General features: G+C 33.0%; 1 protein-coding gene across 2 annotated transcripts; it reads right to left on the reverse strand.

Annotated features, from left to right (window-relative positions):
- Positions 1 to 1,425: 1,425 nt before the first annotated feature.
- LOC114339948 (beta-glucuronidase-like) lies at positions 1,426 to 17,661 on the reverse strand. 2 transcript variants are annotated; one of them, XM_028290639.1, is made up of 11 exons: positions 17,403 to 17,661; positions 16,158 to 16,346; positions 13,145 to 13,311; positions 12,471 to 12,607; positions 10,133 to 10,323; positions 7,474 to 7,790; positions 6,324 to 6,467; positions 6,125 to 6,209; positions 4,578 to 4,754; positions 2,303 to 2,441; positions 1,426 to 1,774 (listed from the first exon to the last, which is right to left on the reverse strand). In XM_028290639.1, the coding sequence occupies exons 1-11, from the start codon at positions 17,562 to 17,564 to the stop codon at positions 1,623 to 1,625; spliced, it is 1,860 nt and encodes a 619-aa protein (XP_028146440.1). In that variant the 5' UTR covers positions 17,565 to 17,661; the 3' UTR covers positions 1,426 to 1,622. The 2 variants fall into 2 exon arrangements, with proteins under 2 accessions (XP_028146440.1, XP_028146447.1); XM_028290646.1 differs by having other exon boundaries at positions 2,299 to 2,441.
- Positions 17,662 to 17,837: the final 176 nt, after the last annotated feature.

Raw genomic sequence — 17,837 nt, forward strand, 5'->3', positions numbered from 1 at the left:
GCACTCCATAAAAATTTTATGGGGGTTTTGTTCCTTTAAGCCCCCCAAACTTTTGTGTACGTTTCAATTAAATTATTATTGTCGCACCATTAGTTAAACACAATGTTTTTAAAACTTTTTTGCCTCTTAGTACTTTTTCGTTAAGCCAGTGTTTATCGACATATTTTGAAAAATTATTGTCGAATCCACCACATATTTGTATATGGTCACAGCATAGAAAACGCAACAGCAATGATACACTAGTAGGCAGGAAAAGTTCGCGCACTATTACTGCGCAGATCGTCGGCCATTTTGTGCGTAGTACCAGACAGTGTAGAAAATCGACAGTGTTGCCGATTTGTACATAATTATCAGACTTACTTAACTTTTATGATATTTATATTTTTTAACATAATTTTATACGTATAGTATGCCTGTGGGAATTATGTCAATAATTGGGACATAACACAAAATATTGACGATGAATGGCGATTGTATTGTTAATCTTTTGCAGAAATTCCAGAAAATATTCAAAAAGAATCTCTTACGGGTAATAAAGTTAGTGCAATAACTGATACTGCAGCAATGCAGAAATAAAAAAATCACGTTTTCTTAGATATTGTTGTCTGTCGACGTTTGGACGTTTAAATGCGATCTGTGAGCAAATATTAAATTAGTGTTAGCAAAAGTGAAGGAGTAAAAGAATGTTACCTACTCCTTTCAGACAAAAAATGTTAAATTATTTTAATCACATAAAGTCTCTATTTTCACAAGATGAGGATGAGGAAATATTATTTGAAAGCGTTCCAGATGAAGTTTTATTATAGTATAATATATTACATACAATTTTTTTACAAGTATTTTTGAATTAACGTAATGTATAATTGGTTGCCTATCGACTAACATTTCGTAGATTCTTAACATGTAAATCGTCAATCTGGGGTCGGCTTGTCGAGACGGGTCTTGTAATAAGAATTCACACAATCGCAGTCGGACGCATAGCTGCTGGAATCATTTGAAAAGTGTCTTTTTACGCGCAGGGATCACTTCACCCTCAGATTGATCGAATTCTTTTAAAAACCATGAATAAAACTTTGTCTGTATTATCTCAAAGATATTTTTTTTTTATTTCACAGAAACAAATATCATCAACTCTGATTAAATTAAATATTAAAAAAAATATATGTGTCTATAAATGTGTGGGTCGGCACCCTGTCGATTACGACCGGCCGCCACTGTGTCTAAATGTGACGTTTTAAAGATTTTTTAAAGATAGTGTTCTTTTACGTGTACTGCCCCCTACGCACGACCCTTTATTAAGAGTCCATATTCCATATATGGTAGGGGTACATTTACAGGGTACAAGGTTTCTACCTATGTGATTTTCTGCGTGCTCAAGTAACGAGCAAAATCCCTGCCTGGGCTCTCCTTAAAAAAACAGTAATATACAATTTAAAATAGATTTATTATTTTTGCATCACCTATTTTCAAATGTATACAATTTATGGATATTTAAAATAAAAAATAAAAGATATTATTATTGTAACACAATTGTAAAACAATATTATTATTGTATACTTGATAATACTCCTGAAAAAATATCCTTTATTTGTAGGAAAGTAATTATTATTATAGTCCAACTGTCATGTCGTTTTGTTAACTGCAGCAAGTTCTGTAGCGCCATCTAGAAGCTGAGCGAGGTATTGATAGCGGCGTTTTAAAAGATGGGCGCTATTTTTTGGCTGCCTTTGTCTTGTAAAGATTCCTTTTTTATTACCACCCACTCTGAAGTATTCTACAAAAAAAATACAATATTCTAATCTTTAATTTTATCTTTAATAATCTTTATAATTAATAATTTAATTAATCTTTAATAAAGAAAAAAAGAGTGAGTAAGATGTAAGATATCATCGACATTTTTTTATTTGTTTGAAAAACCTCCTGATACCATTATATTATGGAATAACATCGTTTAAAGGCCCATCATTTGACTCATCCCATATACCCATAGCCCATAGCATGGGTTATGTTGTCTTTGAGGGCCGCTGTTATTAATGAATTATGCCTAATGAACTGCGACTTGAGAAAACCACACACGAAAGAGTCTAATGGAGTCAAATCGCACGATCTTGGTGGCTAGTTCATATCAATAATGAAGAATGAACTAACAACCAGGACATAAGAGCATGCATCGCAAAAGCTATATCCATCTTCAACCGGATGGGGTCATTCTTCAAGAGAAAATATAGGCCTACCTAGTATAGAGAGCTATTACTAAATGTTAGTTGATACTTGATATCAATACGAAAGTTGAAGTACCTACTTGGTGGAGTGCTAAAATCTGCAAAATTCCAAATCATTTCTCCAATAAACCACCCCTCGGCTCTAAGTTTGTCGTAGGCGTCAAAATATTGTGCCATGAAATTCACTTGGTACTCTTCGCTCCAAACAAATTCTGGCAGCTGAAATGTCAAAATTAAATAATAAGACTATTCTAAAGTAGACCTACATCGAGTAACATGACACGAAGTATTTATTAATTCTTTTATGTACAGTCGAACCCGCTTACGAGATTACCGGTTATAGGAATATCCCGGTTTATTCGAAGTCCCGAAACGTTTCCATTTACCCTTTAATAAATTTATCCGTTTATTGGAATATGGTTTAGTAACCTAATACCGCTTTTTCGAATAACTTTTTCAAGTCAACAAATAAATTTTTACGTATAATTTCCTAAAAATTTTAATTTTGCCTGATATAATGGTTTGTCGGTAAGAGCTTCGAAAGCCTGCTGTTTTGTACTTTATTACGGTTTGTCAGGTACCTAATAAACACTTTATTACTGTGTTATGAGTAAACGCTTCTTTCCCACAGAAAATTCAATCGTGTACCGACCGGGTCATAAAATAATTTCTTTTATCTACAAATTTCTATAGGAACATTGTCACATACTTGACTGTTTTTAGAAACAGCATTTTTCTATAAGATTATTTATTACCAATAGTTGATCGTTTGTTCGGAAGTCTTTTCTAAAACCCAATTCCAATTTATTGTCTAATCGTTTCGTAATTATTTTTACTCACAATCGGTTAGTAATTTATGGATTTCTAACCTTTGAAGTAATCAGGAAGCGACTTATTACTTACTTTACTTTCCCAGCTAGCCGGGAAAGTACTTTCCCGGCTAGCATCTGTCACTTTTCTACCTGCAAATGTCAATGTCATTTTTGATTAAAAGGTGGTTTAGAAAGAATAGAACCCACTCAACATTTATTTAATTAAGAAACAACAACAACAATAACAAAAAGAAAACTATTTGGAATTATAAATATTAATAGTTACATTGGAATTATGATTACTATTAACGGTTAAAGTAAGACCGTGTTGCTCAAAATTATGAGTTTCAGAAATAGATGATGACGCCGACGTTTCTGGATTTTCTACATGAGACAACATAATTAGCAATTTTTATTTGTCCATGTAATGAATTCTCCACATATCCCTCTGCTACGGTGTTGGATTTCCAACCCCCCAACTTTTTCAACTGTAGGATGTCTCCACCTGTATTTGCTAATAATGTTGCTGAAGTACGTCTAAAACAATGTCCTGTAAACCTGTTAACATTTTCCAACTTTAAATAAGTTGCTATTTTTTAACGATCTCACAGGTTACTTAAAATAATTCATCTTATCACATAATGAAAATGGATACAGATATTTGAAACGAAATTATTATTGGTATATTGTGAGTATTAGAAATCCATAAACTACTAACCGATTGTGAGTAAAATAGTATACAAACCTCGCGGGAACTCATTCTAGCCTCGCGTCTGTAGTTTACGCCGCTCGGCTGAAATAGAGTACTTTCCCGCTAGGTATGTAATATACTATTGTAAATAGATTATAAATTTTTATTGACATAAAAAGACCTAAAACCATATTATGCATAATATACATATTGACATAGTATGTACTATTATAACGTATATTCGGTACACTTATTTCAGCTAGCCACCAATGATCGGTTATTAGAATATCCCGCTTATAAGAATATTTTTGCTTGGCACGAAGGCTATTCTAATAAGCGGGTTCGACTGTATGTACAGATAGTCAAGCCTCTTGGACCTTAGAAACAATAAGGTAATTTATGACCTGGTCTAACAATGCTGACAAAAACTTGATAGTTAGATAAATGAAAGAAAAATGAAAGAATACCCATGAACGATCACATCAATCACTTATTTTGTATTTGCTGTCTTTTTCTATAACAAACCTTTGTTATTTATAGAAAAAGACAGCAAATACAAAATAAGTGATTGATGTGATCGTTCATGGGTATTCTTTCATTTTTCCGACTTGTATCTGTATTTTTTTATTTATTAATTTCCATGGACTCTAAAAAAGATAGTTTAAAGTCTTTGTTTTGAATTTGGAGAATTTAAAATTGGTAAGTAAAAGAATGATTATGATCTAGAAGATTAAGTGCTTATTTTGAATCTGCTTTTTACATCGGTCAAACTGGTGGAACCTATAACAAACGTATAGCAGAACACAAAAGAGGTTTCAATAGTAGAAAAACAGATTCTATATCAGAACTTACCGTATGAAGTCCTTCTAATGTGTCGGCTCCGTATTCCGTCACCATAACTGGCTTATTGTGTTTTGTATGCCACGCTTTAGCTCTTCTTTGAACTTCTGGGATGATCGCATCCACTTCTCCGGTGTATTCATACCAAGCCGTATATATATTAAAGCAAAGAATATCCAAAAATTCACCCTGAAAATATTTACTTTAAGTGCACAGTGTTTTTGTTACGATATCATCAATTAGTCTATATTTGTCCACTGCTGAACGTAGGCCTCCCATAAAAATTTCCACCTATATCTATATTTAACTTGTTTCATCTAATTCGTGGTGATGCGCTTTATATCATTCTTATATCTAGATGAGATCGTCGTATGTTAACAAAATTTTAGGCTTTTATACGTTCTTATATCATCTAAATATAGTAGACCGTAATGAAACAACATCTAAATATATTTAATAGACCAGTGCCATGATGTCTAAATGTTGTAGCAACAGATGGAAAATCAATTACAGAAACAGCACAACTAATAATAGGAAAAACAGGACGAGAACGTGAAATAGTGTGCTAAATGCCAAAAATAACTACAAGACAGAGAGAACAAGCTAAAAGTTTGACTTTAACAATCATTCAACATTAAACTACAACATCAGGACAAGAAACAAGAAAACTAATTAGAGAGAACAAACGGAAATATGAACAATAGAAATATAAAAAAATGGAAATGAATAGATAACAGTCAAATGCATTTTAATTGATGTCAAACGAAAATAGACCTAAATTAGAGGTTTCAGACATAAAACTGTGTGTCTGCACTCAGTAATAATAATAAATTATAATAGCAGAGGAGCTGCTTCAAACATGGTAAGAATGGTTGAAAAATTAAGTAAACATACCTACGTCAAGATAAAGAACATGGAGAGGAGAGAGGATATACCTTGGGTGGACAACCGGTAGAGGACCCAAAAATAGACGAAAGATTGCAAGCAATTCAGAAATTGAAAAATGCAAATGATACATGCTCCGACAATATACCGCCCGAATTCCATAATTAACTAGACATAAACATGACAAACAGATACAAAGACCATAACACAAACTAATAACTTATATGGAACAAAGAGAAAATACCAACAAAATGGCACGAAAGTGCAATAATTCCCGTCCATAAAAAAGGAGACAAAGAAAAGTGCTCTAATTATCTTCCCTACCATACGCCGTAACAAATCTTCTCATACTAAGTTTTTTGTAAATTTCATAAGGAATACCAAGCCGGATTTAGGAAATATAGATCAACCATAGGTCAGATTTTTACTCCAAAGCAGCTAGTTGCTAGAAAAACAATGAAAATTCAATGGCAGAACTTTCAATGATCTGGCTGCGTAACATCAAGGATTGTACAGGACTAGAACTCCAAACTCTAATAAGAAAAGCACACGACAGAGAAGAATTTGAAGAAATCGTCGTCAAGCTCTATTAGAGACGGCAGCTAAAGAAGAAGAGGTTCTGTTATATTTCAAAATTTATTATAAAAGTAAAATTATACAAAAGTTTTACTTACACTATGGTCAACATCAGGCTGTTGCGCATGAGCAATAGTGAGAGGCCTTGTGTTATCAAGAGATCTCATGTGATTGGCTACTTGTCTAAAAAGCATAGAATTGATCTGGTAACGAGAAAATTAACAATTATGTGGTGTATTGAATTATAAATTTTGTTTAAGTTTATTACTAAAGCACAAAATTGAGTTTAAAATATACCTGAAATAATCCTTAGCACTAGCTTCTTGAGAAGCGGGTTCATTGGCTATGGACCATACGACTACACTTGGGCGATTTTTGTCTCTATTATACATTTCTGATAGTGCTTTAAGGTGATTGGCCAACAACGCATCATTAAAATTACTGAAAAATGTACAAATTCAAAAAGGTTTAGTAGAAATAACATACTAGAGGTATACCAAATAAAATAGTAGTATAAAATTATGGTCTTGGTAAGACCAGCATACCAACACCAAAGGGAATCAGGCAGGGAGACAGCCTCAGCCCATTGCTATTCAATATGCTAATGGATGGAATAATAAAAGATGTAGAATCTCTAAGACTAGGATACAGTCTCGGCCACAGTAGTGTGCTATGCGGAAGACGCAGCCCTGATTGCAAAGGATGAGGGTGACCTACAAAGAAAACTTTATCGATTATACCAAGCATGTCGACGACTCAACATGAACATATCCACGCAGAAAACAAAATGCCTTACCATTACGAAAGATCCAATTAGATGTAAGCTCGTGGTAGAGGGAAACCTATAAGACAGCTAAACCAGTTCAAATATCTAGCTGTAGATTTATCAAGTTATCATGACCCAGCCAGAGTCCTACGAGGACAAATAACCAAGGCCGCAATCATGTCCGGATGTTTAAGAGATGTGGTTTGGAATATCCCATATATGAGAATAGACTGCAAAGTTAGAATTTATAAAACTTGAATTAGACCTGCTATGACCTATGTATTGAATCAAGAGAAGACACCAATAAAACCAAAAGCTTAAGCATGCTACGAACAGTCGAAATGAAGACACTAAGAGCAATAGCAGGGAAGACAAGAAGAGATAGCACACGAAACATAACCATCAGGGAACAATCTGGCTTGCAAGATGGGGTAGGCAAAGACGAAGAAAATGGTTCAGTCATGTAAAAAGAATGGAGCAGCACAGACTACCAAGAATTGCGCTAGAAGGAAAACCAGCTGGCAAGCGTCCACCGGTGAGACCACCAAAATGATGGAGAGGTAGGTGGCAGTCTATCTCTAAAGGAAATACTTCAACGTCGGAATTAATAGACCGACAGATCTACAACAAGTATATAAAGAAGAAAATTAAAGTCTAATAAAACAAGAAAAGAGGTCTTACGATAGAGAAACTGCAGGAACCTCATCGATTATCATTATCCCAAGACTGTCAGCCAGATCCATAATCTCTTCTGCGTAGGGATAATGGGAGGTTCTGTATGAATTAGCATAGATCCATCTAATTAAATTGTGATCTCTTATTATTAACGGAAGATCTAGACCTTTTCCTCGGATATCTGAGTCTTCATGTCGTCCAAATCCTCTAAAGTATACTGATTGGCCGTTTATAGTGAAGGAGGTGCTGTTCCATGCCAATTCTCGGATACCAAAAGACTGAGTGTAAGTATCTAGTAGTTGTTTTCCATCGTAGAGATCGACCTAAAAGGTAATACATAGAAAAAATCAAATCAATTAATTTTGTAGAAAGATATGTACAAGAAAAAGATAACTAATTTATCTAGTTCATTTTATGTTACTAAGACAACTGGAAGAAGATCTGTCTTCTTCTTCTTCTTCTTCTTCTTCTTCTTCTTCTTCTTCTTCTTCCTATTTATAAAAAATTCTGCTTGTTCATTGGCGGATTGATAACTCTATGGTAGGTTGTCAATCCATCGTCTGCGCGGTCGGGTGATATTTCTTCTACCGATTGGTGATTTATCTCTTGCTATTTTGACCATATTGGTCTCTTCCATTCTTTTTTCTGTCTAGTGTCCATGCGCTTATACACTGCATGTTACATTTTCTTCTAATGTTTCAGTCGTCTTTAGATCTCTCAGCGTATTCCCTGTAATTCTCAGTACCCTCATTTCTGCTGTTTCCAGTAGTCTTTGTGTTGTGGTTGTATCGGGTCTTGTTTCTGATGAATATGTCATTATGTATCTTACACTGGCTATATAAATTAATATGTCGGTTTCGCTATATACGTACTAGTAGTGTTATTAAGTCATCCTACCAGTCTATTTGATTTTTGTCTGTGATCTCTCACTTCGTTGTCCAGGTCTCCATAGCTGATAAACAGTGTAATTCCAAGGTAATACATTTCTATTACTTGTTCAATACTGATGCCATCACTTTCTATTTTACATCTCATTGGTTCTTTGGTGATTACCGTTGTTTTAGTTTTCTCAGTTGAGATTGTCATATTAAATTATGACAATCTTATGTTAAATTTGTGGACCAGTCTTTGCAGACTATCTTCATCTTGGGTTATCAATATTGTGCCATATGCGTAACAGAGTATTTTTACTTCTTTGTTTACAATTCTGGAAGGAAGAGGATACAGAATAGGAACGAGAAAAGAAGCTCTTTCTAAAAATTTAAATTAAGGAAATATGGGATAATACGATTTATAATATAATATTTATATAGCATATAGTCCAGAAAGCCATTGCGCATCCGCTAGGAAAAATATTCCGATTCGGATTTTTTGCACAATCGTACTCAAAAAGGACCCGTTTTAAAAAAATTGCATGTTGCCAGGACAAAAAGTGGGTCAAAACTTTTTTAAACGTTTTTTTTTTGTTTTTTTCCTAAAATTATTTTTTTTTGCATGTAACAAAGTTTTCTTAAGTTTTTTGGATCATTCTAAACAGAAAAGGTCTTTGGTGACTTTTGTCTAAAGTTGATAGTTTTTGACATATTATAAGCGATTAAAAATTGAAAAATTGCGAAATCGGCCATTTTTAACCCTCAAAAACTATGTGAAAAACTAAAAATTTGAATGTTGCCAATGTAGATAGATATTCTTTAAACATCGATTGATTCATACCCGAAGAGTTTTTTGTATGAAGCTAGGACAAATAATCCCCGGACAAATAATCCCGGACAAAAAATCCCCACAAATTATCCCCGGGCAAAAAATCCCCGGACAAAAAATCCCCACAAAAAATCCCCACAAATAATCCCCACAAATAATCCCCGGACAAATAATCCCCGGACAAAAAAACAGTTTGAAAAAATGAATTTTTTTTGCGAAAGCTGGATTGCAAAATTTATTTTGAAAAATCTATTGAACCGATCTTAATGAAATTTACAATATTGTTTAACTGTATCATATAGTTTTTCTGGGTGAAATTTAAAGGTCCTAAGTTTAGCATAAATGGTTGAAAAACGTAAAATGCGAATACTTGTTTTTGTATAGTTTTTTCCCAATTATTGCTATTTTGCAACAAGGGTGACTATTTTTTAAATTTTCAACCAACTCTATATTATAGGAAATTTAATTACACAACTTTTATGTTAATACAACTTTTCTCGGAAATGAATACTCTTAAAGTTAAAATCAAAAAACGAAGAAAAAAATCGAATTTTTCCTTCATTTTTTGACATTTTGATTATTTAAACAATGTTCCGGACCTTTTTGAGAGGGAGGATAACTCAAATATTATTATTTGAGTTATTTTCAAGCAATTTCTGCAAAAAAATTTGAGTCACCTCTCAACGTCCAAATGTACTAATATTTTTACAGATGCGCCCTGGTCTACATGCATTTTTGATAGACAGACATGGCTTGTTACAATTTATTCTTCAAGGCAAGGTATTTAGAAAGAGAGAACCATATAGAAGAAGAATAACTTCAAGAAGATTTCAAAACCTGAAAAATTTTATTACGTTTACAACCGGACTACACCGAATAGCTCCAAGCAAGGTTAGGATAACCATGCCAATGCATAAAATAATAGAAGGGAAGACAGAAAAGTAACTAAAATTTTATATTTTACCTTTAAATTATACAAATAGCCGGGATCACTGTTCATAAGAAAAGGCCACCATAACTTCGCATCAGTTATTTCTATTTGTCCACTGAGAGAATCAGTGGAAATAAGAGCTTTTTTGTGTTTATCTAAAACTGTAACTTTTGTCACTACTTTATCGTTTGTTCCTCCTAAATCCACTGTGTACTGAACAACACCTACAAGAGAAATACAAAACAACATATTATTGAATAAACTACAAAATTTGAGATAAATTCTGTATTATTTAAGACTAAATTTAAAAAATGCTCTAATTGAAAAGAAACGAGTATACAGGTACTTGCAAAACATATACAAGTCTAAAATAGAGGAAGATAAGGATTCCTACAGGGTAGGAAAAATTGAATCAAATCTCGCTGAAGCTGCTGCTAAGTAAAAATCATCTGCAAAGCTATATAAAGAGTTGGAAACACCCAAAAGGACGAAAAGGTTATCAGCATTGCTAATGCAAGAGACAAGTCATCAAAGGACTTGACTCTCACGTGCGGCAGATTCAGATGGTATCCTCCTCCTAAGTGCCTTCCCTATTGAGTTTGGCGATCAATATGGCAAATTCCTCTCTGTTCTGGGCTTGATGAATTAAGTAATTCCCAGTTGTGTGGGTCCAATCTCTGATGTTTCAGGGCCAGGATTTATTCTTTCTTCCTATACCCCTTTTACCTTCGATTTTGCCTTCTAATATTACCTGGGGCTGCTCAAATCTCAAATTCCCTATGGCGCATTATATGTCCTAGATATGACGTCTTTCTAATTTTGATAGTGTTGACCAGATGAGGACGTGTGTTTATTATTTCTAGTACTTCTTCATTCGTAGTTCTGCTGTCCAGCTTATTCTTAGCATTCGGCGGTACATCCACATTTCGAATGAATTCAGTTTGTTGACGCCATACTGTTTTAATATCTAGGTGTCACAGCCATATAGTAATAGAGACCACACATAACACTTTAGTGTTCTCAATCTTATTGTGACTGATAGCTTGGGGTTGCAGAGAATTTTGCGCATGTTCATAAAACCAGTCACAAATCATCACTGTCAGAATGATGGCCATTGTTCGGAACGGACAGGCACCCTAAGAAGAAAATGAAACCAGCCGCATGTTCATGAAACAGAAGATGGTATGAATACTCTAGAAAGTTGCTAAATGAAGAACATCAGAGGAGATGCAGAGGATGTGATATCCTAAATGAGAATGTTATAGTAAGGATAACGAGAGATGAGGATTTCGAAATTATAAATAAGCAGTAGGACCTGATGAATTACCTGTGAAGATTTGGAAGGCTTTAGGACAGGAAGGATGCCCAATACATGGATCAAGAAGATAATAGTATCGTTGTATAAAGATAAAGGGTACATTCAAGGCTGTAAGAACTACAGAAGAATAAAGAACATGAAAATTTGGGAGAGAAATGTAGAATCAATGTTAAAGAGGGAGACATCGATAAGAAAAGAACAGTTTGGGGTTATACCAGGAAGGACGACAAAGGGTACTTTGTTCGCATTGAGATAATTGGTAGATAAATATAGCGAGAAGAAAAGAGAGCTCCACTTGGTGCATAGTTTCTAGATAAGAGCTGTGGAGGTATATGAGGGAGAAATATATTCCTGAAAAGTAGATGAGGATTGCGAAGGGTATTTATGAGGAAACGTGCACCAAAGAGGATTCGTTTTTCAGTGATAGTTTATATCAGATTTTTCACTATCCCTACTGTTTAATGTTGTTATGGATGTACTGAGAAGGTGGAGGAGGATCCTTGGTCACTGCGCTTTGCAAATTATATCGTGTTAGCGAAGGAGAGTGAAGACATGTTGGACAAGAAATTGGAGGATTGGAGAAGTGCTATTAAAAAGTGAGGGCTAGCGAACTAGAAATATATGTGTTCGGGAGAAACAGGAATGGTTGGTGATATCGAATTGCCTGGGGGAAAACTAAGACGAGTAGAAGAATTCAAATCTTGGCTCTAATGTAACAGAAATTGAGACATTAGATCGAGAAATTGTCCAAAAGATACATGTTAGTTCGTTTAACTGAAAGCGAATGAGCAGCGTACTCTGTGATCGAAGAATCGGTGAAGAGCTGAAAGAAAGTTGTGGAAGAGTGTGATAGGGCCTGGATTGCGATATGGTGGCGATTTGTGACCTGTAAAAAGGGTTCAGGAAGAGAAGATGGATTTAACTGAAATGAAAATGTTACGTTGGATGTTAAGTAAGACTAGAAGGGAGAAGATCAGGAACGACATGATTAGGGTAAGGTAAAAACAATAATTAATTTTTGTTGTTACGTATTTTGTTATTTAAAAAACTTACCGGTTGTACCTTTAACGTGAGTAGTAATAGTTACGTCATCTATATAAGTTAAAGGTGTTGTATACAGAATAACTGGTCTATCAATTCCACCGTAATTGAAGAAATCAAAGGGAACAGACTGGATTACTCTTCCAGTGCTAAATATTAAGAGACATTTTTCATTACATAATTATAAAGATTTGATTTATTAAAGTTTGTTTTAAATTTTTCTAAATTTTAATGTTTAAATTCTGTTAGCGTTGCACCAAGCCAGATTATTTTTTGAATTTTAATATCGTTAACATTGCGTGTGTTCAGCCGAGTTAGAAAAATGCGTAACATAAACTAGCTGTTCTCTTTTTTTAAGCACTCATCAATAATGTTTATATTGCCTTTCAATTCTTAATTAACCTTACTATAAGCTATAAGAGTACTAATTTTAGTTATTCTTAGTTCTTCACCACAATAACACCCGATGGCAGGTAGTTAATTTAGTCAGTATAGATTTGTTGTAAAAACACCCACGAATGTGGTAAGTTTAATTATTGTTTGCCAATTTATTTAGACATGATATAAAGAAATATGTTTCTTTCTCACCAGGGTAATTTCAACACACGTTTCAAATTAAAAGAATAATTGCTTCAAAATTCAGAGAAAGAAAAAACATAAAGAGATAAAGAGAGAAAAGTACAGACCCTGGTAAAACGGTGGCAGATCCTTGTGGTATGGTGGAATTAGTAAGAGTCGTATCCACGATAACACGGATATTATTTTCTTGGTCGTCCTCTATATATTGAGTCACTTCTGCCTGAAATGGAAGATGTCCGATTTCGTGGGAAAAAATTTCTTCATCGTTTAAATACTAAAAAAGAGGAAACTTTGAAGTATTTATTTATCAGGCGATTTAATCTGCTTTAAGTTTAGAGTATAATCGTTGATTAATATCACATTTGATTTAGAAAAGATGTTTGGTCCCGAAGATATTTAAATTTTAATACCAACGCATCTATAAGCCATAAAATAAGTGTCTTATTCAGTCTTACTGACGCAACAATTAAGCTATGTAGCCCGCAATACTATTTCCAAAAACCGGAAAAAGTTAGATATTTAAGAAAAAAAATTATCCACCAGAATTTGACAACTGTCTAATCAACCTCTTCGATCAGTGAGTCCTCAATTGAGAGCAACCTATTCTATAATTTTTTGTATGTAGCTCCATTTAATTTTACCCTTGTAACACATTGTCCACGATTATGGACATCCTATTCCGTCCAATAAATAGTTGTGTTGTAATCTAACGGCTTTTGCACAAAGTATTTAATTTGTTGAAATATAGATCTTTATAGTTACTTATGACTGATGTATACAGCGCCAATTCATTTGAGTTTTTTTTTTATTATAAATATGAACAATTGGTATTGGATGTGCCGCATGGTGTTCATACATAGTAGAATTTGTTAAAAATCTATTATTAATAGCAGTTTTGCTTAAAAATAGCTACCACGGATTTTCTGAAAAGCGAGTACTCGTTTGTGGACGTTGTGAGTCAACGGAAAAATTAATTTTTAGGTAAATTGTCTGTTTGTAAGGGCAAATTACGAATGACATGCGATAAACTGTCAAAACATCTAAAAAAAATTTTCAAAATTTAAATTCAGTGTAATCAAAAGTGATAAAGATTTAATTCAACATATATTGGGCAAACACACCAATATCCACATAGAAGGGTAGTTAATAAATAATAAATAAATAAATGTTTATTCAAAGAAAAGATACAATACATACAATGGTAATAAATTAAAATCATTATAATTCCCTATAAATAAACACAAAAATACCACTTGAAGCAGAATGCTTGTGCAGTGGTTAATTTGGTTCATTTTGATGAAAATATCCTGAGTACACACCATCTTTTCACAATCAATACAATATTATAAATTTTTTTAATAATTAGAGAATAAAAACAAGCAAAGGAAATACATTGTTTTTTGAATAATTAAATAATTTAAATAAAATGGTTAAATTCGAAAATCTGGAAAAAAAAATGAATCATCACAAATATGATGTGTTTATCAAACAATAGCAGCAACAAATGAGATTGGTTCCGCATTTATTATATTTAGATAAGCTTCTAAGGCTACAATAATGTTAATCTCTACTGTTTTCACCCCAGAGTCAAGATATTTTTTATAAATATTATCACACCGTCATGTTGATTGAAATTTCCCTCACAGGATATTATATCCATCCAGTTTAAAAATATCTATTCATGCCACTTGTCTAGTTTCAGTTAATAGAAAACAGTCAATATCATTTTGTATTTGTTGTGTGTAAATATTAAACTCATTAAAATTTTTAATAATGTACCTAATATTTTGGTACAAAATACTAAAGGAGTTGTTCTTATTGGAACACAAATTATATTCGTTTATGGAGTCAACTACGTTTGTATCAATAGGATTGTAATTAATGTATTCCAGAAACGAATTCATGTTACAATAATTAATATAGCATGCCAGTATTACTAATTAATAAATTACAAATATTCTAGAAACAAAACAAAAATGCTGAAAAAAAAACGAAAAGTACAATATACAGTAAAAAAAAGTTAATTTTTTGAAGATGTTGCTCTAGTGGGGTAACGATTTGTTCTTCTGGTTTCATCCAATAATGTGCGGTTTCTTCCTTGTTAGTAGTAATAAACTCAGACAGTTTTTCCAGTGTTAATGATTGGCCATCAACTATAAGCCTATTTCCTTTCAACCTCACCGTTTTACCTGACGACCTGAGTTCAGATTGGTATTTTAATAATTCCTTTCTTACTGCTTGTCGAGATGGGGATAGATCTTCAGCGATGAACACCGTTGTACCTTTTAGAAGTTTGCACTTTTTTAAAACACTAATTTTAGCTGAATATGTTGCGAATTCTACCAATACTGATTTATTTGTTGAATTTTTACCAAAGACATTAAAACCACTGATATCTGAATTTACTAAATTGATTTCGAGTCTCTGATTCAACTTTTGGATAATCTCCTCAAGAAGTGTTGACTTTTGTACAGTTAAGCCGAAAATAACAATATTATTTTTTCTTAGTTTATTTTCAATTCGTTCAATTTGATTTTTTAGTTCTGCATTTTCAGTTTCCAGTTTTTCAACTCTAATAGTTTGTTTTTCTTTTTCAACTTTCAGTTCATCAATGTCTTTTTTTAAGGAAGCTACTTCCTTTTTAAGACTAGATATGAAATATTCAGACAATCTCTCGTTCTGTTCTTTGATAAACTTTTTTAATTTCATAAATTCACGATTTTGATTATCAGGCATATTTTTATTGTATTTTATAAATTTGACGTGTATGGAACGCTTTATAATATTATACTTTATTTATCAATAACGCAAAAAACAGTACCTTTTAAAATTTGTGGTTTTAGGTTAGTTTTGCCTTGTTATGTTTATTTGCATGTAATTGTATATCTTTAAAACAGAAACTTAGTAATCCCGGGTGATGAATGGTAAATACATTGATAGATGTGAAACTCACCTCACAATTTGTTTCACTATTTCTTACATAAAATTGGTTTTAGAGATGGAGCACTTTATAATGACTTTTACTTAATCGAACCACACACCTACTTTGCACACAAACATAGTGTACAAACCAACAAATACGAAATTACAACAAAATTAATTTGACATAGGTTTACTCACAACTTGAGCTGAATAACAAACAGATCCAAATCTCAGCCAAATTCTCTTTCCCTTCCAGCTGCTAGGAACCTCAAAATTCCTCTCATAGTACACAGGTCCGTAATGATCTCGTGATGTTTTCGTGGTAGGGATATCATTGAAGCTTGATGGAACTGGCATGAAATGCAGATCTTTGTCTCCAGGCAGGTTCTACAGTTTAAAGGATATAAATGTGTATCAGATAATATATATATATATATATATATATATATATATATATATGTAAGTAAATAAAGACATGAAGAGAGTATAAAAAAGTGATACAGTATTCGGTACTGTAATCCAAAGGTTATTACACCTTATTAAGTAGATAGTTTGCTATGTTTTCATTGATGATGGTCAGATAAGAACGAAAACGTTCTGAAATTTTAATCTTTTAGGATAATATAAATTTTTTGTAATAATAATTTAAAATATATATTATTTTACACTTCTTCTTCCGTTTCTTCCATCTTGTATGTAGATTTTAAAGTCTGTTTGTTCTTCATATTAGCCTCCTAAATTGTTTAAATTATCGCACCATCTTTTTCTTGGTCGGCCAATTCTTCTTCGTCCATTTTGTGACTTATCTCGTGCTGTTCGTACTATCATATTCATTCTACTAATATGTTCGTTCCACTCCTGTTTCCGTTTTGTCACCCATCCATTTATGTCTTCTACATTGCATGCTCTTCTTATGTTTTCGCTTCTCTCCCTATCCAACAGACTTTTTCCTGATATTCGTCGAAGTATTTTCATCTCTGTTGTTTCTAGTAGTCGTCCCGTTTTAGATGTGCCAGGTCTTGTCTCCGCCGTGTATGTCAATATAGGTGTAATTTCTGCTTTCTAGATTCTTGCTTTTGTGTCTTGTCTTATGCGTTTGTTCGTCCAGATGAGATCCTCCAGATGAGATGTTAAGCAAGCTTTACTTGCTTTTAAGCTTTGTTGCCGTACTTCTTCTTCAACATCTCCGTAACTAATTATATCTATTCCTAAATATCTAAACCTTGCTTTCTGCTTTATTATTTTCCCATCAATTTCGATTTTAAATCGTAGTGGGTATTTAGATGTTGTTATACATTTGGTTTTTTCTGCTGACATTATCATATTGTATTTTTTCTGTGCTATTGTATTGAAGATGATAATCTTTGGAGATTATTTTACACTTAAATACTGTAAAAACAATAAAAATCAGTCACTATGACATATCGATATTTCTATACTCACCGATAGTCCACCAGAAGTATCTACACTTCCATTTATCACAAGAGAAAACCTCCAAATACCATCCAAAGACAACAAATCTCTAGTTTTCGAAAGCCTTGGATACAAAATGCCCCCATTTATGCAGTCGTAAATAGCAAAAAACAAAACCCAAGCGATGTTCATGACCTTATTTCTTCTAGGTCTTTTAAAACAATAATAGTGATAACAAATAGTTACAAAAATGTAGATTTTAAATATAAGTGGGTGGTAGTTCTGATAATTTTATGGATGTGCATTATTTATTTATCAGTAGCGACCTATCTCACACACATGTTAGTTCATTATAAATTAAAACTCACATAATTGACTAAGATTTTTAGATTCACTAATGAATTTCAATGATTATTTCATTCATAGAGATTCTGACCAATGGAAAACTACAGAAATAAAAATTAC

This window comes from Diabrotica virgifera, chromosome 7 (assembly GCF_917563875.1).
Source record: "Diabrotica virgifera virgifera chromosome 7, PGI_DIABVI_V3a".
In the NCBI taxonomy this organism is placed as follows: Eukaryota; Metazoa; Arthropoda; class Insecta; order Coleoptera; family Chrysomelidae; genus Diabrotica; species Diabrotica virgifera.

What these genes read in the sequence shown, in the direction of transcription:
- LOC114339948 (XM_028290639.1), bottom strand. Translation starts at nt 17,564, where the DNA reads ATGAACATCGCTTGGGTTTTGTTTTTTGCTATTTACGACTGCATAAAT. An exon ending in TCACGTTAAAGGTACAACCG is followed by an intron (nt 10,324 to 12,470) that starts GTAAGTTTTTTA and finishes TTTCTCTTGTAG; the next exon opens with GTGTTGTTCAGTACACAGTG. An exon ending in GCTATTTGTATAATTTAAAG is followed by an intron (nt 7,791 to 10,132) that starts GTAAAATATAAA and finishes ATTACCTTTTAG; the next exon opens with GTCGATCTCTACGATGGAAA.